General features: G+C 40.6%; 1 protein-coding gene across 11 annotated transcripts in view; it reads right to left on the minus strand.

Moving 5' to 3' along the window:
- Positions 1-26917, minus strand: part of ABLIM1 (actin binding LIM protein 1) — a 194750-nt gene that overhangs the window by 75539 nt on the left and 92294 nt on the right. For 10 of the 11 annotated variants that reach the window (XM_056849485.1, XM_056849481.1, XM_056849483.1 and 7 more), the window contains exons 5-8: positions 26771-26897; positions 26329-26422; positions 5886-5973; positions 2748-2806 (exon numbers count right to left, since the gene is read on the minus strand). In XM_056849485.1, coding sequence (XP_056705463.1) covers positions 2748-2806; positions 5886-5973; positions 26329-26422; positions 26771-26897 — 368 coding nt within the window. Of the gene's footprint in view, positions 1-913; positions 977-2073; positions 2089-2747; positions 2807-5885; positions 5974-26328; positions 26423-26770; positions 26898-26917 lie in introns of all 11 variants that reach the window. The other variant, XM_056849486.1, reaches the window with a different exon arrangement.

The following is a 26917-nucleotide window of genomic DNA, read 5'->3' on the forward strand; positions in this document are numbered from 1 at the left end:
GGAGGCAGTGCTATGAGCTGACTGCAGGGTATCAAAACTATTGCTCCCACCTAGACTAGGCATATCCAGGAAGAATAATACATTGATGGTATTTGCTCTGTCCTCTTCATCCAGAAGATAAAGGGCATGATAAGAGAAAATATGAATAATTCTCTGAGTGGTGAACAACGAACTGGAGTGTGCGCAGACCAAGGACAACATCCAAATTACCCATTTAAATCCAAAACTGAATCTGTCTAGATTTGCCACTCTGTAACCATATTTGATGTAGTTAATTATGATTCCAGAAAGGAGGAACACATGAAGCTGCCCTACACTGAGTCTGATCATTGGTCTATCAACATCAGTATTGTCCAGGGTCTTAGGTAGAGATCTCTCACATCACTTACTGCTTGATCCAGATATCAACTGCACCCTGAATTCTCACCTGTCCACATACATACAGCCAAGAGACAAACTTTGAACAGATTCATGACAGCCACTGGAACAAGTTAATATAAGTTAGATAAGGTGTTTTATTGAACTAGTTTCCACATTGTTCCTCAGGGCTCAATATAGGAACCAGACCCCAAATCATCAGTATCACAGCCATGCATTAATTATCCAGAATTGTCGATTTCCATAACCCTTCTCATATAATCACGTTAGCAACAAACAGCAACACACTTCTTGTATGCCATCTTTTGGGAAACAAAAATGGCAGTCGTGACAATACTGTGCATGGAAATTCAAAATCAGGCATGCATTATGCCAATGAAAAAGATTGCGTTCAAGTAGAAAGTGAAGACAGGAAACCCGGGGGGTGGGGGAGCAGTAGCACCAGAAGCAGCTACAAACAAGTGCAGAGATCAGAGATCCTTCTACCGAGACGCTCGTCTAAAAAAAAAAAAATTACAAACGCACAAATGCAAACCTCTGAATAGCGTGGTCTGCGAAGTACCAAACTCTTTGTATAAAGGTAATCAGATGAGGAATGCTGCCATGAAACATAAAAAGGAAAGGAAGGGTGAAAAAGGCATAGGTTTCCCTGAGATACATATTCGAGTAAAGAGAAGCAATTGCAATAAAAATGGATAGCTCCTTAAAATCAGGTGGATATCAAACAGTGTGCAGTCTTTCATTAATAACACATGCCATCAACAACTGAATCATCAACTGGCAGGCCACCATGAAAGAAACAAGCTCTTGGCACTCATAAACTGAGTTGCGTTATTTCCTGCTTATTTTGGCATCAGCGGCATTCTATGAAACAATCCAAAGGGAACACATTTTAAGCAATTATTGTTTTTAAGGGACTCCACCTAACATCTAAGTCAATGAGCGCTCTGATCAGCGTGGGACCCAAGTTCAGTTACAGACAGAAGACAAAAAACCAGGACTGTAGAATCCGCTTCAACAACAACCAGACTTAGTTGAGTATGTTTTAGTTTTCAGGGGAAAGAAAAGTATTAATGTAGTCCTGACCTCTGCACAATATTAAGCACCTTCTATGACCAGCAAGTCCCATTAAGCATTCCTTACAGTTTGGGCCTGAATGTCTTGGCACCCTGAACTAGCTTCAGCTAAAGAGCAAGCACTTGCATGTGTAAGAAAGTAAAGGAAGAGATATTTGGATGGAACATGTGCAGTTTCCTGGGGAACTGGGAGTAAACTAGATGGGATTTTGAAAGGTCACTCTGAATTAGATGAAAGATGCTTGAAATCACAGTGGGGTTGTTGTGGTTGCTACAGCACAATTAAAAGCTCTTGACCCATCAGTAGTAATAACATTGCTTCATATTAATAACAGTGAAACAGTTTGGCAGTGCCAGTACACAGTGGCTATTCAGCTCTTCTGGATGTTCAGTTGAGATGTGAATTAAAAAAAAAACCTTGAAAAAGTATCAAGCTTATAACCTTGTAGCTCAGCCTCAGCTCACACAAACAGTTTTGGATGCAGCCCAAGGCACTAAGTATTCTGAAGTCCTAATGATTTCTTGCAAAAGTCAGTCAATATGATTTACTAGATGCTTTGTGGCACCCTTTGGAAACTTATAAATTTATGGGAAATAGGTTTTTTTTTGGTCTATCTACCCTCCTAATTGGGAGCTTTTAGGTTCACCATTCCTGTGTAGACTTTCATCACGGTGGCATCCATTTTTCACAAATAATTCCTAAGGAGGAGTCATGTTAGCCCTCCTCAGCAAAAACAAAATCCTGGTGCCTACATCACCAAAAGCATAGTGATCTCCTAAGTGGATAGGTGCTTACTGAGGGAAGAAGGGGTTTTTCTTTTACGGACGGCAAAGCATGTGCCACATTATTACACAAAACAAAAAATCCAATCAAATCAAAGGAATCCAAATGACAGAAGTCCTCACACCCACAATTGAACAGCAGACCTGTAAGAATGGCTAATCCATTTACTGTGGCAGAGAATTTATCTCCTAATTCTCATACTTTAGACAGTCTTGACAATAACTATAACATTGTTAGAATGCCGCTCAAATCCTTTTCAGAATCATTTGTAGGTGCTACTACAGCAACCAGAAGCGGGAAATTCTTTGGGCACAGGTCAAGACACTTGCTTGGGCATGGGGAATGGGACATGAGGGACACGCTCAAATGTGTACGCCATAGTACTCAGTAAGCAATCCATGTTGGAACAAAGTACGTGCTGTCCCGAGGCAAGAAAGTGCTACCACAAGTGTAGAAGCTAAGAGTGCTACGACAGGCAAGCAAATCCCTTCTGTACTTGCTTATCTTACCCGCAACTTTTCTTCTCCCTTAGCGGACTGTTTACAGTCAGGGTGCCAAACTGTGGAGCCTAACAGGAAAAACAACAACAAGATGTCAAAGCAAGTCAAGCCATTTCAGGACACACTATTCTTAATTTACTGCCAAACAAAGGTGGGATAAAAAGGAGTCCCTGTTACTTTTAAACAGAGAAGGGAACACAAGGCAGCCTTTCCAAGCCTCACCTTCTCGCAATTGGGGGTTCTAGGCACTTTTCTCTGTTCCCAGCTGTGATAATGAAATAGTTTCTGGAGGAATGGGCTGAGGTACTGGTAAGGTGTAGGAGACCGGAGTGTCCAGTATCTTTTCCCACAAGCTCTTTTTGAAATAAAAGCCCACCCCTACATCCTGCACCCTATACGTTAGTAGGGCGGACATGTGAAATAAACACACTGTTTTGCTTAACTTAATCCTCAAAAGAAATGGAATAAAATTTAATCATTTTATAATATATTTCCCACTTCCCTGAACAGGTTCTCTGAATCAGGTTCCATTTCACAAAGAGAGTTTAACAGATGTATTTTTTTATTTTATTTTTATCTTTCCTTTCCCCCAAGGACCTTAGGAAGGCATATGTAATTCTTCTGTCCCAATTTTATTGTCACAACAAAACCCTTGAGGCAGGTAAGGTTGAGGGTAAGTGAATGACCCAGTGTGCATCAAAGTTAACTGTCCTTGTCTCAAATGCTAGCACCACACCATGTGTGTTATAGGGTTGCCAGCTCTGGGTTGGAGATTTTGGGGGTGGAGCCTAAGGAAGGTGGGGTTAGGGAGGGGAGAGATCTCAGCAGGGTATAATGCCATAGAGTCCACCTTCCAAAAAAAACAAATCCTATCCTGGCAAAGGATATCAAGGATAGGTTGTATTAGCATTTAATTTCCCTCATAAAAGCAGGAGGTATTTTTAATAGATCATTTACTGAACAGCCACATGAAGAAAATCAACATGCTCAATGGGAACAGGCAACAGCTGTTCAATGAGAATCAGGACTTACGTATATTTACGTCTGAAGAGAAATTAAGGCTAATTTTGAAAAAGCATAGATGCAGTAGCAGTCTACAAGAACTTTTCAAAATCTGATGAATATTCACTAGCAATGTTTGCTTATTCTGAGTATTTGCAGCCCTGTGTCATATGCTTTGAAAAGTGCAGATAGGAAGACATGCAATTATTTTGCTAACCCTTCCTTGCCATCCCTATAGAAGGGTAAGGTCTGTGGGTGGAGGCATCCCAAGGCTTTTTGCAGGTAGCAGTGGGACTTTGGGACAGACTTCCAGCACAGGTATGGGCAGCATCCTCTGTGACAGGTAAGAGGCTGTCTATGCGAAGGCCTGAGCAGATATGAAGGCTTCAGCTACATCCAATCAGTTTTCAGAGAGCTGACAGTATGTTGAAGAAAGGTCAGGCAGCTGACAATGGAGGTCTGACTCTTGGAAGGGACAGAAGGATTAGAGTTGGAGGTCTGATTCTTGGAGGGAGCATGCAAATTCCAGCTGGGTCCGACTCTTGAAGACAGCAGATGATTAATCAAAAGAGTCTGTCTCAAGGGTGGAGCAGATTGGGTGGATTAGAACTCCTGGGTACAAATGGATCTAATGTTTGTTTTTAATCTGCTTGTCCAGACTGTGAGAGTTTGACAGAGGCAAGGTGAAGGCCATGAACAGCTTCTGAATGAAAAGATAATTAAGTTGTATATAAAGCTTTCTGAGCCCTGACCTGGATGGCCCAGGCTAGCCTGATCTCGTCAGATCTCAGAAGCTAAGCAGGGTCAGCCCTGGTTAGTATTTGGATGGGAGACCACCAAGGAATACCAGGGCTGCTGTGCAGAGGAAGGCACTGGCAAACCACCTCTGTTAGTCTCTTGCTATGAAAACCCCAAAAGGGGTCGCCATAAGTCGGCTGCGACTTGACGGCACTTTACACACACACACAAAGCTTTCTGACACCGTAAATCATTTAAGAAGAAAATATTGACCTCAGTGAAAGCTTTAATGTCACATTGTTCTGTAACCTATTCACTGTGCCTGTGACTATTTATACATTTTAACCCATTTGAAAATAAAAATAAATCACAACTGCTGCTCTTTTATAATCCTGCCTCAAGAGTCTGTGACCTGAAATAAATTTACCACACAGTAGTGAACCCAAGATTCAACAGCCATCAAAATAAAGCCTTAAACATGCTACCTTAGAATGCCTCTGAGGAAGAGGATTGAAAACATTTACAATAAAACAAGCAATTCCCCCCCAAATTGGAGGAGACTGTCACAACTTCCTTTCACAAACTCTGTAAAATGGTGTTTTTAATGGAAACTAATGAACAAATTGTGCTTCTGTGCTTAAGAGGGCTGCTTTTTTTAAACAGTTGAGATTGGGAATGTTTAAATTGCTCTGTCATTTGATGTGATTTTATTGACTGTTTTAGATTAATAATGAACTGAGGATTCCAATCTGTATAATTATGTTTTACAGTATTGCAACTAGAACCTATCTGACCAGATGTTTGAGTAATTGGGAATAGATTTTGTAAATATTTTTCAAACATCTCTTTCAAGACTTATATAATATGCTCTTAAATAGATAGAAACTAACCCATTATTACTCTATCTTTTCAGACAACCTATGCACATGCCTGGTTGGGTTTGAACTGTTTGTATATGTATTTATTAATTTATTTCTGTAAAGGAGTGCAGTCTTAACAAGGGTTTTAATTAATCACTGATGAAGGCACTATAGGCCGAAACACATTTGGTATGTGGTTACAGTTATCAACTTCAGGAAATGCCATTGTGCTATTTTAATGCTTTTAAATAATTTTAACCTTTAGCGCTTCTAATAAATTATATTTTCAGTATTTATACACAGATATATATTTTCTTTCCAACTCAGCTTCTGTTTTTAGGTTGGGTTTTATTCCCCTCTTCTTTCTTCCTTTATCAATTGCATCTACAGGTAATAAATAATGAGTCGATATTAAATTTGTGATTTTTAAATTGGTGAAAAGGTAGATCCTTTTTAAAGCAAATCTTATTTATTTCAAACTAATCTATGTTGCTCTTCCAAGAATTCCAACAGCTGTTAAGCTTAACAACAGATGCTATATTGTTACCTTGCAGGTACATTTCTTCTCCTTCTGTGAACATCTGGCTGCATCTGCTGCATCGTGCACAGGTCGGATGGTAATGCTTATCACCTGCCTGCAGAAAAACAGAATGAGAGAAGAACTAGCTTGACCTTCACTATCACCACCCTGTATGGGCACAGCATCATCTGAAAACATATGATCCCACAACCTTGCTGAAAATAAACAGGTCTGGGTCTAGAAAGAAGTTCACCTGGGAAACCTACATATACTGCCTTGTGTTCCAAGGAAAATAAATGGGATAAAACATAACAAGCTAATAAGCAAATGAATAATATACACTGCAATTTCCTGAGTTCAGGAAACTAAAGGTCCTGATATGAATCCCAAGCTTCTTGGGCTAAGGTCATTATAGCACACATCTTTTGTATAGCCAGTTGCCATCCCGGCAGATCAGTTTACGGTTTGATGCAGTCAGCGGCACGATATGAGTCAATATTCATACTGCTTCCCTCTTTAATGCAGATTTATAAGCTTGTATTTTTCTCTGCTGTTTCTTAGTTTAGGTTTAGAGGGCCCACCTGCTTGTTTCTGTCTCTAAGTTAAGTCAAATTAATACTTGTAGGTTATCCGGGCTGTGTAACCGTGGTCTTGGTATTTTCTTTCCTGACATTTCTCCAGCAGCTGTGGCAGGCATCTTCAGAGGAGTAACACTGAAGGACAGTGTCTCTCAGTGTCAAGTGTGTAGGAAGAGTAATATATAGTCAGAAAACCTCCAGACTAACAAAAACTACAGTCAACAATAGCCATGCAGTTTAGCTTTGGATTTCACACATTAACAGATCATTTCAGGATACAATGGTTCCATATTAACATACCACACCCTCATTAGCACATTATCTTGATACTCACAGGACAATGGTTAGCACATTACCTTTGTTACTTTTTGCAGTGATTCAGCTCAAACCCAACCCCTTTCTGACTATATATTACTCTTCCTACACACTTGACACTGAGAGACACTGTCCTTCAGTGTTACTCCTCTAAAGATGCCTGCCACAGCTGCTGGCGAAACGTCAGGAAAGAAAATACCAAGACCACGGTCACACAGCCCGGATAACCTACAAGAACCAATGAACTCTGACCTTGAAAGCCTTCGACAACAAATTAATACTCCTTGTTGTTTTTGCACTACAGTTAAGATGCACTTATCTCCTGTTGGCTACTCAAATCAGAAGTTTAATTTAAATTTATAAATTCACTCATTGAATGAATGAGCTGAGTGAAGTTTGATCAAGCAGTCTAGTGGTGAAGAAGAGGAGGAGGAGGAGGAGTTGGGTTTTATATGCTGACTTTCTCTGCCACTTAAGGCAGAATCAAACCGGCTTACAATCACCTTCCCTTCCCCTCTTGACAACAGACACCCTGTGAGGTAGGTGAGGCTGAGAGAGCGTGACTAGCCCAAGGTCACCCAGCTGGCTTCGTGTGTAGCAGTGGGGAAACAAATCCAGTTCACCAGATTAGCCTCCTGAGTGCTCCTGAATCCCATCACTTTATCTAAACCCCCATGCCACTCAAGTGGCCTTCTCTCTCTCTCCCTCTCTCTCTCTCCAATGATATTCAGAATAAACTAAGCGGAGCATATCTAGCCAATATGAAGGTGGGGTAGGAGAAAATACAGATAAACAATCTTTCCTAACAAGAAGCCATAAGTAGGCACCTTATTAACTATTGACAACCCAAGAGACGCATCTCACTGGTTTAGGAGCTTATTAAAACATGGTAATTATCAAGTGACTTTTAGCATGCTTTGCAGAATATTTTCCATTCATGATTCCACACAGAATAGCCATGTGATCACCACAGTAGTGAACAACTATAAATCAAATGGGAGCAAGAAAAAATAATGTGTTATCTTGTACACTCGATACAAAAGACCAGCACCATGAAGAGAGAGTCAAATCAACCCACTATCAGAATTAGGGCAAGCTAACTGTCATCCTGCCCAGACTCTTCCCGGCATTTCATCTCCATCAATTTACCACATATATAAATATGACTTCCATTTCCTTTGCTCATTAATAGAAGCTTTAATGTTTGTTAGCTTTTCTTTTGTTTTACTACCTTTACACAAAAACACACTTGTCTTTAAAGTCAACACCTCCTTGAAGGGTATAATTACAGCTATAAAAAACAGGAATATGGCTTACCACTTCAACCAGGGCGGACTTGTACATGCCTCTATGTGGTCAAAGACTGCATATTTTGTGTACTTTTCTAAATATTTCAACTCCCACACTGCACTCAGGTGTGTGCATTGGAGAGGGGTCCATTCCTAAAATTTCTGATAGGATGCACTGAGAGACTTGCCAATCAACCAACAGATAAATCCTTTGGGCAGGTTTTGTGTTTGGGGGTCAGCTGTCAGAAAAGAACTGGTCAAGTCCCTTTTTGGCCTCCTCAAATGTATAAGTCGTAGCTGAAGAGGTAGCTTTCCACTGCCCTCAGCCCAGCTCCACCCCTACTCCCCCATAAACACATGGCATGGCGAAACCTGCCGGGTTCTGTTCTCTGGTTCTACTCCTGAACCCCTGCTTGATTATTCTCTAGGACCCACCCAGGTACCACTTTTTTATTTTCAAGTGCTGGTTTCTCCAATGAGAAACAGTTTTCTTCTGGCCTGATATCATTGTATTACTATACGTCTTTGGACATGAATACATCTGAACATCTTGAAGGAAAATGATGTGCTCAGGAAAACACATGGACTTTCATAAGTGAATGTGTAATTAAACTCTCAGTATCAGGCCTTACTCCAGGCTCCATTGCTCCTCCTGCTCCCAGCACATTCACTTCAGAGGAGCAACTGAAATAAATATATCAATTTAAGAACATTGTTAAAATCTGGGAGGGGAAGATGACCACAATTTCTGAGAAGTTCTGTGACTATAACAGGAATTTTCAAAGGTACGTTTGCTCTAAATAAACTTCAGTAATACTACATGTACAGATTTACTTCCTGCCTGCAATTATCAAGTGACTTTTAGCATGCTTTGCAGAATATTTTCCATTCGTGATCCCACACAGAATAGCCATGCGATCGCCTCAGTGGTGAACAACTATAAATCAAATTGCAGCAAGAAAAAAGAATGTGTATCTTATACACTGGATACAAAAGGACAGCAGAAGAAATACCAATACCACTTAACTACAAGAGTGATTACTACAAGAATGATTACTACAAGAATGATTACTATACCAGTTCTTATTACTCCCTATCAAAGGAATATATACACTCCTTCTAGTTTTATAGTTTACGTTTGCCAAAAACATCCACCTTGAACAAAGAACCAAGTTTTATGAGAGGTAATGAAACTCTGATACCCAGTAACTCATTTGAAGATTTGCAAGATTTTTTCTGGACCACAGATGTCTTAAGTAGGGATAATGGATATACATAGAAGAGAAACAGGATTGCAGAAGAAAGCTCCACCCTGACATGCACATTCATTGGAATGTAATTAATGGTCTACATGTGTACACATGTGTGCACATATTACTATCTGCCCAATCAAGAACCACTGCAAACATCTTCCCTCCACATGAATTTCCCATCTCCACAATTAGAATGTCTGAAGGGGCTAGATTCTTAACTGTATTTTGCTACACAAATACCCTTGGTGAATGAAGATACTTTTTTCTGTTCTAGGTCTCTCGTAGGCAAGGGTAGCATTAGCAAGAATTAGGCAGCATCTGTTAATGGTTTAAATGACAACATTCTTGTGGCTTTGCCTCTCTTTAGACAAGTAAAAATTTTAGGCAAAACAGAACTAATGACTGTACTTGCCAACTTACGTAACTCTGAACTGCAGAATTTAACAGAATGAAGCTGCATGAAGTAAATGGAAATTAAGTGCAAAGAAAAATGACATACTAGAAGTCAAGATATCTGCTTTCTTCTAGTCCTAGAGTTTAATTCCACTGAATCATTGTCTTTCTTCCTGCAAAAAACCTGTCCTTATTTAATAGGCCTCTAACTTCAGACCAGAGTTTCTGAGAGCACACGGAAATACATTCGGCCTCATTCTGTCTCACATCTCTCATTTGAAAGGAATAATAATATCCTTTTGCAAAGTCTTCAGAGAGTCATACATTCAGGGATCCAGCTTAGCTTAAAGCTTGTCAGAAACAGGCCTTGAAGGCCAGTTTGAAGTCCTGAATTCAAGCCACCTGTCATTACTAGCCTGCTCAGAAAGTTGCTATTGTAAAAATAGCAGAATTTTGTCTGCTATGCAGTATAATTCACAGGAAAGTGCATTAAACAAACATGAACGTGCAGTCAGGCACCAGCACAAAATGCCCTTTTTCTTCAAATATTCTTTCCCAAGACTCAGTATAATATGTGATGTAAAACCCAGCAGTTAACATAGTTGCAGCGTATCATGAATATCCAAAGCCCTTGACGTAAATGATATAGCATCCTTCAGCCGGCTAATAATTGATTTACCGGTATATAGAGTTGCCAGGCAATGCCTGGCAACCAACAGGAGGGTTGTGTGGGGGGCAGTGTCCCAGGGAGATCTGGCCACTGGAGATCTGACAGGCTGTGCAGATTTTTTTTAAAAAAAATTGCACAGTGTGACTGAAGCTAAGCTGTGTCTATGCAAGAAACTATTGGTAAAAAATATGTTCATTTTATAAGGCATCCAGTTAAGCTGAGCTTCTGCCAGAAACACTGAAGAGTTACTATTAGAGTTATGCACAACCACACTCCCAAATGTTTTGTGGTTAGGTCTGCCTCCTTTGGCAGCGATTTGGTGGTTGCAGCACCCATCACCCTGTGTCAAAATTCTAAAGATGCCTGCTGGCTCAAAAAAATTGGGGACCTCCTCTGCTATATATGTTGGGTACAGTTTCAGCCTGAAGAAGTGCCTCTTTCCCAATGTTCTTGCACTTATAGAAAGATAATCAGGGGAGGCATCATTTACGGTCTCCTACTTTATGGAAATACAAGCAAGGGTACCTAATCCTGTTTAAAGTAATCTCTCTTTAGAACTTCTTGGTTCCCTCACAATCTTTCATAGATTAAGTAAAAATCTCCTTTCAGGAAGGCTTTTGGGCTTCTTAAACACAATATTATATTTAGGGTTGCCAACCTCTAGGTGGTAGCTGGAAATCTACTTACAACTGATCTCCAGGTGACAGAAATCAGTTCCCCTGGAGAAAATAGCTACTTTAGAAGGTGGACTCTGTGGCATTATATCTCATTTAAGTCCCCTCCCCAAGCCCTGCCCTCCTCAGGCTCCGTCCCCAAAATCGCCAGGTATTTCCCAACTCGGAACTGGCAACCCTAATTATATTCTATATCCTGTTTGTAGCATGGTGCTCTTTATTCCATGTTTTGTAAGTTGGGCATTTTAAAAACTGTATTGATTTTTTTTTATTTGTAGGTAGCTGAAGGAACTTTTGAGTACAACATTTTGAGGGTGTAAGTATAAAGGCAAGTAAATAACCACAGCAGTACATAAGCCTAAGTAAATTCCTACTGGCACAAAAAATACAAATTTCAATGTTAAGGTTGCACCCATTGAAAGTCTGCTATCCAGCATGGGGAAGAAGTATAAGTAAAAAATGGAAAGGCATAATGAGGTACATAACCTTACTTCAGAATTTTCCCTGCCTTTCCTTTCCCCAAGATCACTTGGAACTGCATTTTGATACGATGGATGTTTTCCTTCTGTGCAAGTATAAAAGTATAAGATTTCTTAGTACTTCTGACCTCATTCTTGGCATTCTTTCATCAACAAAAAAAAGCCATTGGGAGGTAGAAATGCACATTATCATCCGCCAGGATTTCTTCACTGCCAATGGATCTGGCAAAAGGCAGGCTAATTACGACCAGACATTTTCTCTTGGCAAAAAGATGCATTTTTGCAGTATTACAATTTAGCAGCTGGGTTCAGCCCTTCTATCCCAGTAACTCTCTCTAATCATTTGGCAAGGAATTATTATACAATAAAGCTATGTAGGATAATGCTGTGTTTTTCACGGTTTGCCTCTGCACAACAATGGCTCTTTGCTCTAGGACAAGTGGGTCTAATAAAATACTTGACCGTCCCTCACTGCTGTTTATGTTGACCCAACTTTAAATGCTCTCTCAAGAACAAGACCCTATTAAGAACTGCCTTTTAATGCTTTCTTTTATTTTATGACCCTTGGAACTTTAATGGAACACCTTACATCGCAGAGTGGCCTTATATTTACAACACGGCTTTATTTCATGTTAGTCCAAAAGCTGCAGGCAATTTCCCCCCACGTGAAATTCTGATGCGTTCTTCACATATTGCATCTTCTGACTTTGGAATTCTTACTTTATAATGATGTGACGCCCCATCCCTTACCCCACCAGCACTGTATAAGAAACATTCTGTTTTGCTAAATGCATATCATCTTCTAATAACTTCCCATCCACTGAGATCAATCATTAATTGAAAAAAGATGTTGAGGATAATGCCTAAAGGATAAAAGTTTGCAACCACCACCTGTTACTGAGAGCAGATTACAAGGAGAGCTTTCCAAAGTCTGTCCTCCTTTTTTTTAATTTGAGGAACATGCCACCTTTCTTTTCATGTCTATCACATCAAGTTTAAGTCTGCATAAATTACACGACTTGGGTAATATAGTGAAAAAATCTAACATATGAGAAGAGCTACACTGTTTTTATTTCTTAATTATGAAGATGTTTATTGAGAGAGCACCAACCTATCTGTTTCTGCCCTGACTTCAGCTTCCCCTCTTTCCATTACCCTTGCAGCCTCTGTCCAGAAAAACTATGCCCCAGATGTGCAGTGGGGAACCTGCAACAGGCAACCTGCCATCTCCAGGTTGGGAAATTCCTGGAGAAATGGAGGTGGAGCTCCCAGGGTTTGGGGAAGGGAGGTACCTCAGTGAGACAGAGACCACCATCAAAAGCAGCCATAGTCTCCATGGAAACTGATCTCTGTAGTCTGAAATCCAGTTGTAATTTTGAAAGACCTCCAGTCGCCACCTGGAAGTTGGCAGCCCTAATCCACAAGGACTTACAGGGTTATTTTTACTTTCCCCTCCAACACTATTTCCTCTTTCCCTCCTCCGGGCTGTCCCCATATCTCCGAAGAACAAAGAGCACGATCTGAAGCTATGCGCTGCCCTGCACTCCTATGAAGAGGAAATGCACAGATCTCTGGCCAGAAGACTTCTGCAGAGGTGGAATGGCGGTCTGAAATACTTGTAGGAGCACAAAACCCGCCTTGTCCAATCACAGTTCGCATGCGTGGCAAGTCACAGGGAGGGAGGAGAAATTTGCCTGCATGAGAGGGGAGAATAGATCCGACTCCAGGGAGTTTTTCATGGAAATTTGCAACAGAAAGGGCGGGGCAAACGCAAAGATCGCACCAACACGGGTTTGAGATGCTGCGGGGATGCTGCGAATTTTGTGGTCAAATCCGGAACAGCCACGAAAAATCAAAAATTAGCAGCGCGGCAAAACAACAGTGAAACCGCAGCAAACCTCCGTGAAAAAATGACCTAAGTGTTTTAACTGCTCCTCATAGGGCAGTTGCTCTAGCCCCCTGATCATTTTGGTTGGTCTTTTCTGCACCTTCATAAGCTCTGCAATATCCTTGTTTAGAGGTGGTGATCAGAACTGTACACAGTATTCCAAATATGGCCTCACCATAGATTTGTACAAGGGCAGTTTGATAGCAGCAGTTTCATTCTCTATTCCTTGCCTAATTATGTCCCACATGGAATTTGCCTTTTCACAGCAGCCACACACTGGGTTGACATCTTCATTGAGCTACCACTACCACCCCAAGATCCCTTTCTTGGTATGTTGCTGCCAGCACAGATCCCATCAGGTCATTCACAATATAGATTTGCATAATACAACTATAAACATACTGTTTATAAGTTTACATTTTCCATCTGGTTTTAATTTATTTCAAATGGTTTTATTTCATACAGTTACGAAATGGGCTGCCTTGCTGTTATGCAACTTACTCTGTAATCTCAGGACTATGTAACATTTTATGTGACTAATGAGTTTCCAGCATGTCTGCTATATGATCCTGACAGGGAACGCCATAATATTGAAAGGAGAAACAGAAGTCCCACTGTGGTTGTACAGGGGCATCTCTTCTACCAATCTTATGGTATTTTCCATAAGACATGTGACAGATATTAGTAACTCATATTGAGCAACACCTTTTATTGGAGTCATTAATAACAGTAGATACTATAAAATGTATTTGAAGTAGTGCTAAACATACAATGGGTATATTCTTAAATGTTCATTCAGTCAGACATGAAAATCAGATTCTTGGCTCTTGGTAGTTTACCATATTGGCTACATCAGATGATTTGCATTTAACTCAACCCAAAGGACCATGCTGTTTTGTGTATAAGAATTACAAGTCAAGTAAATTTCACAACAGGATTAATCCACTTACCAACTATAACAGTATAACTCCACTGTCTACACTAGTACGTGGTATAGCCCATCCAACATTTCAATCCAAAGCTCATTCATTTGGCAGCAGGTTTCAATTATCTCAGTGGAACTTGCCTTCAACAAATAACACTGGAAATACAAATGGGAAGGTAACTAGCTTTCCCTCATTGATTGAATGATCCTTGCAGAGATACCTCCAGAATTCAAGTTACACACAACAATGGTTATATGTATTCTTCCCCAAGGATATCCATAAATTTTACTCTTTGGGGGCACATGTGATTCTGTTGATCTGTAATCACTTTTAAGAGGGGAAGAACTTCCAGGGCTTCAAGCAATAGTACTTGCCTCAATTATGAGATCCAACAGTAACTGATTTAAAGCAAGCACTAGTGTTATTCTGAGGTGGCCACTTCAAACAATGATGACGTACAAATGTGTAATGCATTTCATATATCTGAAATGTTCCCCTAAAAGCAGAATAAGGTGTTAACCTCACAGGCTTCATAGCAATCACAGAGATCCTAGGTTCCACCAGACAACAACTATGCAGAATTCTGTATCTGACTGATGGGTTCTTGTCAAGAACCAAATTTTAAAAACAAACTAAAGGAATAATGCAATGGGAAAACCCAGAGTATTATCTGGATCTAGCAGGTAAAATATTCTGGACTTTGAACTAAAGTACATGTGCTGCTCAGTTACATGTAAATTCAATGACATTTTTTTCTTTTACAAAACATCTATAGATGATGTTTTTCTCTGAGACTCACGGAAGATTACAAAATATAAAAACAATTCAGACAGTGTAAGACATCCAATAAACAATGCAGTAGGAAGGTACAGAGGATGCAGGCTAAAGTAGATTAGCAGTCATAGTAGATGCAGCCATAGACCAGAAAATATCATATTGCATTTCTATGCTACATTTCTCAAAACCTAAAACCTTGCATTTCAAGAACTGCTAACAAAACTACCCCAGGTGTTTTTTCTCCTGCCAGAGAAAAGAGATAAATATCCAGAGATTTCCCCCTTGTAGAGCAAAAAAATAGCTATGGGGGAGGGGACATAATTTTATCAGAAAAATGGCTGAAGGGTAAACAGGTAAGAACCTCTTCTACCTTGGGTAGATTTCCTGTTTTATGTTTGTGTCTTCCACAGGTGCAAACACTCAGAGACAAACTATACACAACTGAGTGTCAGAAGTAACACGGCCCTTAAACATTTCTAAGATATTGGCCATAATAGCCATGATCAAGTTATTTCTATGAATGCTCAGTGGGCTTTCCTACTATCATGTACTGAACTACTTGGCTGTTCTGTATGGGACCTGACTGTGCACTATTCTCTGTATCCTACTATCAACTTTATCATAATCTGCCACAGCAAAAGGAGTGAGCAAGAGGCACCATTCCTAGGGTTGCCAGGTCCCCCTTCTCCACCAGCGGGAGGTTTTTGGTGTGGAGCCTGAGGAGGGTGGGGGTTTGGGGAGGGGAGGGGCTTCAATGCCATAGAGCCCAATTGCCAAAGCAGCCATTTTCTCAAGGGGAACTGATCTCTATCAGCTGGAGATCAGTTGTAATAATAGTGGGAGATCTCTAGCTACTACCTGGAGTTTGGCAACCCTAACCATTCCCCCAAGTACTTACAAAGGAAGGAAGAAAATTATGCAAAATTACTAAGGCATCCTCCATCTCCTTATGCTTCTGCATGTGTGTCAAACTAATTCCCCCCTCTGCTTTTTCTTCCCAAAAATCTATTCTCAAATCTTTACCCCTCACACCAGGAAAAAACAAATTTTCTCACTTGGGCCACCATTTGTGTTTCTGCAGCCCAATCCAGAATGTCTCTGCTCTCCTTCATCCAGTTTAATGAAGAACAAAGGTGCAAAATCAAATTTAATGAACAGCTGCTCTCCAATAAGCAGCCACACCAGTAAGCCACCATGCCTAGATAAGATAGCATAAGAACTGTGCTCTGGCATTGCTTGCAGAGGCTGGGAGACCTCAATGTGTGTACCTGCACCAGTAGCTGATCATGATACTGGATTCTCTACCTATTATTAGTTTATTTCTTTAAACTTCCATACATCTGCACTGTTTTTAAATGAACTTTTTGTGGCGTTCATTTCAATTAATTTTCTTTTGCCCTTAAATTGGCAGTTTGGCATGCTGTACTTGCAAACTTTCCTGGGAGAAAGCCAAAATGGGACTGACTTTTGAGCAGACCTGCTTACGCTTGCTCCCTGTGTGTTGGAATCACAGAGTTGGAAGGGGCCATACAGGCCATCTAGTCCAACCCCCTGCTCAAAGCAGGATCAGCCTAGAGCATCTCTGACAAGTGTTTGTCAGCCTCTGCTTAAAGACTGCCAGTGAGGGGAGCTGAAACATACGTTGGGTTGAAACAAAAAAGTTCCTGATTGTCAAGGCCATCACTCTTACCTCCAAATAAGATGGAATACAAACCATGGCCTCATTGGTAGATCTTAAGCATTGGGGAAGTTCATAGTTTGGGTCCCCATTGAGGAGAATGTAAATAAATAAATACATGAAATAAATAAATATGGCATGTGGCACTTGAGAGGTTAAAATGAGCACTTTTTAACTAAGCCCAAAAACAAACTGAAAGCCACTGCAAATGTTTCAAAACTGATATAGAAATTCTATAAACATCTTTATGATTATTTATTTATTTACTTATTAGACTTAACCCGCCCTCCCCAGCAAGCTGGCTCAGGGCAGGTAACATCATTTTAAAATACAACAACCAATATAAATATCCATGATAAACCAACAATAAAATTCTAAAACCTAACATGATGGTGCACCAGGTTTAAAACTGTAAGGACCGTACAGGTGTCAACCCTTTGCTTGTGTTGTTCCCACTCAAGGGGGAGAAGGGGGGGGAGGCCAGTAAGATGGTATAGATAATTTCAGACACATTCAAAATCACAACACTTAAAAAACAAAAGGAGAACATTTTAATCTTCCAGGACATTCCACTGCTGACCGAAGAGTGACAGTCCTCAAACAGAGAAGCTTCAAGGGGAAGATTACGGAACTTGAGTTCATTCACAATTTCAGAACAATTGATCCCACCAGGGCTGAATTCTTATCTCACTACTGATGCTAATTTTCTGCCGCTAAGCATTGCTCCCCTCCCCCAATCAAGCTGATTCCATTTTGCCTTGGACCTTTTCCATCCTGATCTCCTTCTTTGCGAGACCCCTCCCACCTTCTGACTGGGATATAAGGACTTGGGGATCTCCATTCCTACTTGTATTTGACAAAAGGAGCTTTCACTCTCAAAAGCCTATACCCCGAAAATCCTGTTGGTCTCTAAAGTGCGAATGGATTCGAATCTAGCTCACTTGCTGCCAACAATTACACTGCATAGTCTTAAGTTTTAGTTTTTTGTGATACTGTCTCTCAATTCTATCTGTAAATCTGTAAATGGGGCCAGGGAAGGGTGGCTTCAAATAGCTTCTTACTAGGTTTAAGAGATTCAACTAATCCATCTTTGGGAGAAATATGCTCTATCTCCACAATCATTTTAGTTGTTTTTCCTTTTATCTTTGGCAACTCTGTTAAATTAATTATAAGACACAGTGATCGTAGGAGCCCACTGAGCTCATTTTGTTCATGGTTGTAGCACACTGAGGCTACCATCATCAGTGTTTTTTCCAGCTATGATTTCACGGTCTCCTTCCTTCTTGTTAACAGACAGTTCAGTATACATATGTGAAAATAGGGCATGTTGCACAATTGTTATAGACTTTGAATCTCATCTGTCAAATGAGATAAAACAGTCCAGTCAAACAGCTTGTGAGAACCTTCTGAAGCTTTTTATAAGCTGCCCTGATCCCACTCAATTTATAAATAAATTAAATAGCATCAGATCCTGGGGTTGAGGGATCTCAGAGTTATGTTGGATTGCTTGAATAATCTCAATCAATTACCTGTGTTAATGTCCATCATGTTCTGGGTTACACAGGTAAATCTGCTGGTATATGCATGCTGTGCACATACGTGTGCACTTAGTAGTAAAATACTTCTGTCTTTGGGGCAGGGGCCAAAACCAATTTCTGCTCCATGATTTTGCACCCTTTTAGATCTTTGACTGTTGACAGCAAATGATCATTATACGTCATAAGATATTTACTAGTTACTCGGTAATTTGGAGAAGTGCCAGTTTTATGTTTGTAGAAGCACGCACCACACGTCTGTATGATTACTGTCATCTGAGACACCTGTGTAGGCAGGAAATTATATAAATTTACTATGATAGTATTTAGAATATTAAAGATGAAAGGGATTCATTTCCTCTTTCAATGAACAGGCATGTTTCGTTTAGTGCTCCCAAAAAAGACAAAGAGAAGCAAGGTTAATTAGAGGAAAAAACATTGTGAAGGCTGATATAAAAAGCATGACTAAACTGGGATGGTCCCAAATGGCCCTCAGCAGCAGGTTCTTAAACAGTTAGGGGCAGAGGACACTACAGAACTGTTTTCCTGCCAAACCATCATGCTCACCTGATCTTGGCTCTCCTCCTGACATTTCACTGGAAACACAGTAAAATGGAGAAGGAAAATAAATTATTTCTTTGACTTAAGAGTAATCAGGGAAAGAATGCAGGGATGGAGGTGGAAGGTAACAGCAAATGAGAGAAGAATGGGGACCTCTCTGGAACCCACTGGTGGCGGCAGCTTCTGAATTCTGGAACTGAATCTAGCTGCCCTTTCAGCTGTCCTTTCTATTCTTTCAGTGTAACATTGTGAAACACTCAGTGAAACATTGTTAGTATCATTTTTCTGTAAGAGGAATGGTGCATTTGGTCAGAGAGCACCCGAGAGCCTCTCTTTGCCTTCAGCCTCCAAAATACTGCAATAAATTCACTTTGGGTATGAATAAAAGCCATATGCTAGAAACACCTGGTGGTTGAAACTTAACAGGTAAATCTCAAGCCATTGCAACAGGAAATCTGGCCAATACATTCCGGATGGTAATCAAATATCTGACAGTACAATCCAAACTGTTTATTCCTGTTACGGTAACTTGAGGGGAGAGTGTTTTACTATCCCTTGTCTGGCCTATACATTTTCTCAATCTTTTTTCCCATTTGAGAATGTGACCTTCAAACCCCTGACCACAAAGCAGCTGTGATCAGCTAACTTCTTCTGGTACATTGCCAGTTTCATACACTCCTTTTTACAACCCCTAACTTGATGCCTTTCCACAGCTCAAAACATCTCTGCAGACATACAGCTTGATCCTCATAGGCTGTAATAAGTTTGAACAAGACAAGCTTACCACAAATATCACATACAACACAATATAGAAGCCCAAGAGGTTTCTATGAAGATAATAATTAAGTGTACTAATTAATGATAATTAATAATTAAGTCAATGAATATGTAAATGAGCCCTAAGAAGGTGGTGTCCTATAAGCAATCTGAGCCACTGACCAGAAAGTAGCTATGACGAAATGTCATTTTACAGATATTTCCTGAATAGGGCTGGCAGGGATTGAAATGGCCACTTTAGCTGTGCTTTTAACAGCGATTTGAACTCCAGCAATTAGCAGACAATAAATGTTCATCTCCCTATCCTGACAACCTTCTCCTGCTGATTCAAATAGCTATTAGAAGCACAAGTGCAGACTGGGCCATTTCCCCCCATGACAGTTGGTATTTCTGGGTAATGACAGCAACATACATATCTATAAAAGAGAGATGATTAAAAAAAAAACATGCTTAGTTGGTTCCTCGGAGCTGTTTAACTGTGAGCCTATGCATGATTCATAGATAAAATTTTCGCTTCTTCATATCACTCTGATTTTAAAAATATTTAGTCTTGGATGTGAACTAATATAGGAAGCATTTTTCAATACAAAATATATCCAAAGACATAATATATGTGTAACTGTTTAATAAGAAAATTATACATAAACACACACGCACACATTCAGCATAATATATCTAACAACACAAAAAAAGAAGCCGGGGGACTACAAATAAGCATATTCTGTTCCCACAGTTAATTTGCTATGTGCAGGTATGGAGCTGGATTAGCTACCCCCAAATCAGTTTTCCTCTTAAACAGTATTCTCCTTTGGGATCATTAACACACTCTCATATCACAGGTAGAGGGGTAATTTCCATACCTATATTTCACAAGGAGGCATTTACCTTCTGTTCAGGCTTCTTGAGTCTGCTTTGCAGAACTTTTCAGTCCAGCGCACAGCACATTCCACTTCCTTCAGATTCAAAGCCCTGCGAGAAATGTCTTGCTGACGCTAAAAAGCCCCCACACCACACTCTCACTGAGCCAATTACAGCAGCCGGTTTCTTAATCCACCCGACACCGTCTAATCTCAACTCCAAATCACAACTATACCTTCTGCTCTTTTGACATCGCCCAGTGCAGGCTGAGAAAGACTCTTCAGGCTGTTCAGTTCAAGAGAGCAATCAGTGGTCTAGTCCACTGAGTGGGGAAAAAGGGGGGTGGGTGGGAACATGGGTCCAGGTGAGGGCAGTACCATTTGTTTTAATCTTAGGAGTAATAACTGTGACAGAGCTGTTCAGAGCATGTCTCCTTCACAGCGAAGTGCTGAAATCAGCACCTTGGAGATTTTCCGTGACCATGATAAAATTATACCTTGTAGAACCAAGCGTAACTGAGCACCAGTGCTTTTAAGTGTATCCCAAAGGCCAATTTAGTCTTTAATCAGTATGTTTCAAGTCGCCAAGTAAATATTACAATTCACACACAAAAGCCTCAAATTCATAATCAGCCTCCTCGAAAAAACTGTCCTTGATTCAGTTCTCTTGATTAGTTTCCTGGCAAACAGAGGCATAACATTATGTGATCGTGTCATATAACACAATTTACTAAGCAATGTATTCTTGTGTTTTGCATCAGAATAGCTTGAAAACTAGACTTGTGAAGCTACCTAAATCAGAAAGGGCTTTGTTTGCTAATTTCAGCTATTTAAAAAAACAAAACAAAAAAAAACCAAACTGCATTTGACCGATGTACATTTCACTGACATTCAACTCAGCTCCACTGCTAAATCAGCAATTTAACTGGGTTAGTAATTGGGTTGGGTTAATTGTAATTTTTGTCTTGGCTGTCACAGTTATATTGGGATTTGACTTTGTTTCAATAAATCCAGTTCTAATTAGTCAAACTCTAGTGGGAATGGTGGTCAGACCTGAAACTATGTAAACCACGTAATATGTATTCCCTGTACCCATGGACACGAGGTAAAAGCCTTCCATGAGCCTATTTAAGAAAGGCTACTAAGTTCAGAGGTGCGTTGGTCTGTAATTGTCTATTTAAAAAGAAAACAGGTCTTTGTAGCACCTTAAGGGTGAACTTATTTTAATTTACAAGTCTAAGCTTCTGCCAACTGAAGTCCACTTCATCAAATGCTGAAGTGGACTGAACAAGAGCAAATACACATGAGCAGCTGCTTTGATTTTAAAAGGAAATGTTTGGGTGGGATCTTCTACTCAAAGTTATACACTTAATGTTTTACATTAGGTTTTATAATGAGCGAGGAATCCACAGTCCCTGTTGAAACGACCGTTCTGTTTGCACCAGTTCTTGTTCTGCTGACCCACACCCAGTACATAGACAGAAATTCAAGTGCACCCAGATGCTTTACTGGAATGCTCAGGAAGGTTAAAAGGTCCCCAGACAAATTAGTTTGGATAGACAAAAGTAACTCAAATGCTTTTTGGATGGCCACAAGCCTTGCTAATTACTCTTGACATTTTAAAAGGGTCCTGCCTTCAAAAAAAAGTGAGGTGACAGAAAAAGGGTTTGGCAGGTTTGGGTCCTCTCTGCTAGCAAAACTGTTATCCTCTGTTACCATGGCAATAGCTCCATGTAGAATTACCATATGATAAATTGCACATCTTCTTGTGCATGCCCCAGATTTGTTCCTGGCTAGATATTTATCACTTTTTAATGAGGGTACATAAAGGCTCAACTAGTTGTTGTATTTCACGTAAGCCAAGATGCGAAGGCAAAAACAAAATATCTGATGCACTGTTTCTAGCCAATGACTTGTCTTCCTTTTTTTGTGAAGGGTGATAAACTACGGTGCACTTTGTCCTTGGCAAGTGTCATATAGCATCACTGTCCAAATAACATATCTCCAACCTTAGAGATCTCCACGATAACATGGTTTCCATAGCCCACTTCACACCTGATCTTTCTTGCCTAAATGGCACCCATGTAATAGATCTAAAACCTGTTTATGTGGCAACCAACTCTTCAAATATTTTCATTATTAAGAGACCAGCAAGCATTTTCAATCTGTGTTTAAAGTATCCTATTCTACATATAAAAGTGGCCAGACTATGTAGTGGAAATATAATATGGCTTGTACTCAGCCATTGATGCATGGAAGCCAAACAGAATTTTCTCACTTTCCTCTATATTCCTGTAGCCCCTTCCGACCCCCATAAAGGTCATTCCTGGGGTTGTAGTCATAGAGGAAAAGCTGGCAGGTTGGTGGGGGGAGGACAAGGGTATGTATAGTGGAGCTATAGTGGAGCTATACTTTTAGGAGAGAAGTGATTCCACTCCCTTGTCTCTTCTCACTCCAGCCCCCCTGACCCATACATCCATTTCTACACATCGGTCCAGTAATCCCAGGACTTGGAAGGGGCACTATGAATGGGAAGGAATACAAGAAAATTCTGCCACATGACACTATTTATCTATATATTCATATAAGCTTCCTAGGTGGTTAACAAAACTAATTCAAAACAACTCAGCAATTAAAGACAACCAACAAAATCCAACAACAACAACGAAAACAGAAAGACCAAATGAACAGGAAAAGTCAAATGCAGGAAACACCTTCAAATACTTGTCAATCTACTAGTATCACATAGCCAGCCCTGTATGGAGATCCACAATCTTGGGCCCCATGGGGGAAGATGCCCTGTCCAATGTGGCTAACCTTCATATTTATGGCAGGAGTGGCACTTGGAGAAGGGTCTCAGAGGCAGATTTTAATGTATCTAAATGTAACCAAAACCGACTATATAAAATTTTATTTTGGTTTTCCTCTTGGATGTAAATATCTGAATCTTCATCTCTGAAGTGCCATTTATATAGAAACAATATTTATATTCCATTAGATTACAGTTTACCTCATAACAGCCAGAGTTCCCCCATTAGTCACGTTATTCAACAAAGTGAAAAGTGTATATTCTATTGAATAAATAAGGTGAGAATGCAGTATGATAGGTTTGCAATTTCAACCTAGAAAAAATTCTGATTCTCTTTCTAAGGGACTAGTGCTGCCCCCTTGTGTGTTTATGCCAGGATGCTACAGGTTTTATACTATTTAAAATCTCTTCATTAAAACGTATGGAAAACTATACAAAGCTTTAAAGAGTATATAAAGATTTTAAAAATGTTTAGAGCACATAGCCTGCTGTAAAGCATTCAAAAAGTTACTTCCAGAAAAAACTCTCAAGTCATTTATGCAGGGGAAATTTGTGTTTGGTTTGCTTCACAGTTTTCTGCTCCGAATTCTCAAACTTCATATGCATGAAGGTTCCCCCCCCCAAATCCATAGAGTCCAATTGCCAAAGCAGCCACTTTCTCCAGGTGAGCTGATCTCTATCGGCTGGAGATCAGTTGTAATAAAAGGAGATTTCCAGCTAGTACCTGGAAGTTGGCAACCCTAATCATTACTTATATTAATCAGTTCATTTCACATTTACATTCACGTACATTGTAAGGCTCCTTGAGTTCTGCAAAATAGAAATGTGACTAATAAATGTTTTAAATACATGAATAAAAATATATACTTTGTAAAAGAATAGCAAGCAATACTGAAAATGATGCCAAGCAGTTAAGATACAAAACAAATTCCAAATCTGATAAAAAGGTGTTTCAGACCTGGGAATGGGCCCTAGAATTTAGACAGATTTTTTATCTATCAAAATATGCAGCATTTAGAGGATCTTGGCAGGAACTGGGTCAAGAAGCCACCTGTGATCTTTACGGCCTTGTTGGGGACCAAAGCTATGTATGGCTTCACCCCTCACCAGGTTATGACAGGACGAAATCCGTTGGTCTCAGTTGCTTTATCTCTTGGGGATATTGTGCAGGAATAAAGCCTCTGAACACATGGGCAAAATATCCCTTGTTTATCTGGGTGGAGACCCTGTAACAGGCTAATTTCCCCCATCTGGATCCAGTTCATGTAACAATCTGCTAAAAACTCCAAAGTGACAAACAAAAGTCAAACACTAACCAACATACCGGTACTTGTTTAAGTCACGAAGTAAAATGCTAAAACAAAACTATAGAGTAAAACAAAACAACAGAGTAGAAGCTGATCAACAAATGTAACTCCAAGCTATCAACTCCAGATAAAAACAATAAATCACTTCAAAACCAGTTGGGCCAGCTGCCAAAAACAGGATTGATGGAGCAAGGAGGATCCTTCCTAGAGAAGGAGTTACACGATTTTAGAACTGCTGCCAAGAAAACCCTGTCCTGTATAGCCACCTACCACACATTAGATAGTGAGGCCATATGGTGCAGGGCCTCCAAAGAGGACCTTAATTTGTGAGGAGATCTGTGTGGGAGTATGTGGGTGTCTGACTCTTCTGGGGGTCACAGGCCAGGCTGGGCAGACCCTTCAGCATCCACTTTCTCCAGAACACCAATAGGAGCCTCATATAAGAAGCAGGTTCCACAACACCTTTAGTCCTCTCTCCGGCCCTTGACTTACCCTCTTCCTGGGTGTGGCCTGGCCAGTCCTCCTTGGACACCTTGGGGCCTGCCTAATGAAGGGTCTTCTGAAGGCAGATCCATCCCAGCCTCCCCTAGTGCTCTACCCAGATGGATGGGGATCTGGTCCATCCAACCCTCCTGGTCCAATGGCCATTCTTATTAATCCTCTCCCCACTGCAGCCTCAGTTGGCCCAAGGCTTCAAAAGGCCCACCCGCTGGCCTGTGCTGCTCCAGGAAAAAGCCACCATAGCCAGTCTCTTCCTGGCTTCCTCCCTGACTCCTGCCCAGGACTCTCCCCCTCCCCTGACTGCCCCAGTTCAGGCCTTAGCAGGGCTCACCCAGCCTGTCTCCAGTGCCTGCCGCTGCTCCTAGCGCCCTCCTCTTCCTTTCTCCTTCCAAGCTGCCTCTGGGAAGCTCGGATGTGCTGCTGTGGCTTCTCAGACCATGCCCAGGATGCCAGGGAAATGTGGAGGAGGGGCCTCTGGCTCTGCTAGTGTCACAGTGCTCCAACCTAACCCCCAAAATGGCCAGGATGAGCAGCAGAGAGGCTGCTGATCCCACCAGTGTCACAGCCCTCCAGTCCTGCCCTGGGATGTCTGGGGAGTGCAGAGGAGAGGCCGTTGGCCCCGCTGACCCACCAAGATGGCCCCAGGATAGCTAGAGAGTGTGGACCTGGGATACTTGAAGGAACTCAGTGTTCCTTCAAGTATCCCAGGTCCACACCATTCAGGGCTTTCAGGGTTTTGTCACCAGCCACACTTTCATGACTATCTCTAAGTTCTACAGTGCCACCAGTTTCCATAGGACTAATTTACAGAAACTACAACACAACAACAAAACTAAGCATAAGACTGTAAAGATGATTAAATCATCACCAAGGAGTGGAAGAACACATTAAAATGATGACAAATTTATAAAGAAACTTCTAGGCCCTTCTTGTACATTTTAATTTTAAATCCAATTATAGTCTTTTTCTCAGGGTACATTTCCTCAGTATAATTTCTTTTAAGAAAAAGAAGAACAATACCTATAAACTCCTGTGATTCCTGACCTAAGTAATGAAGGTCTTACTGAAAACATGTCATTTAAAAAAGGGGGAAAAGGGGGGGCAAAGTTATTCAGTGTTTCTCCTGCTACGAAACAAATCATGTGTTACCTCTTTGTTACTTCAAAAAAAAATCACAGCTACCAAGGAATGAACATTGCTTACCTCTAGGACTTTCCCAGTAATGAACTGGTGACATGCTTCACATTTGACGCCAAAGAGAACCTGATAGTCCTTTTCACAGTAAGGTGCACCATCTCTGAAAGTAATCCAAAAGACACATATTAGTTTCTTCAGCATCCAACAATCCTCTTTTTTGTATGAGCAACGTCCCCAGCACTGGAAGATATCCCTGCCTGGACACAGTGCTGAAGGCAAGCATCCTACCCTCCCTGGATTATATTATGCTTCTCTTGGAAGAGTTGCTCTTGCTGGACAAGAGGATTCATTCGACTGCTATTTTCCGCACATAAATGAAGATCAGGATTCATGGTTAGTATACATCAGTCAGATCCTGTCATAAGATATCTTTGGAGCCATCACTACTTTTAAAAGATGCATAAGCAATACACATTTTAAGAAGCAAAATTAAATTATGGCGGCTTACTTGCTGATGTATTCTCCAGTTAGTACCTTTGCACAGGCCTTACATTTGAAGCATCCCAAATGCCACTGTCTATCCAAGGCGAGTAATGCTTGTCCATTTTTTATATCTCTTCCACAGCCTGCACAATCTGAAAATAAATGAATAGAT

The sequence above is a fragment of the Euleptes europaea genome, chromosome 5 (assembly GCF_029931775.1).
Source record: "Euleptes europaea isolate rEulEur1 chromosome 5, rEulEur1.hap1, whole genome shotgun sequence".
In the NCBI taxonomy this organism is placed as follows: Eukaryota; Metazoa; Chordata; class Lepidosauria; order Squamata; family Sphaerodactylidae; genus Euleptes; species Euleptes europaea.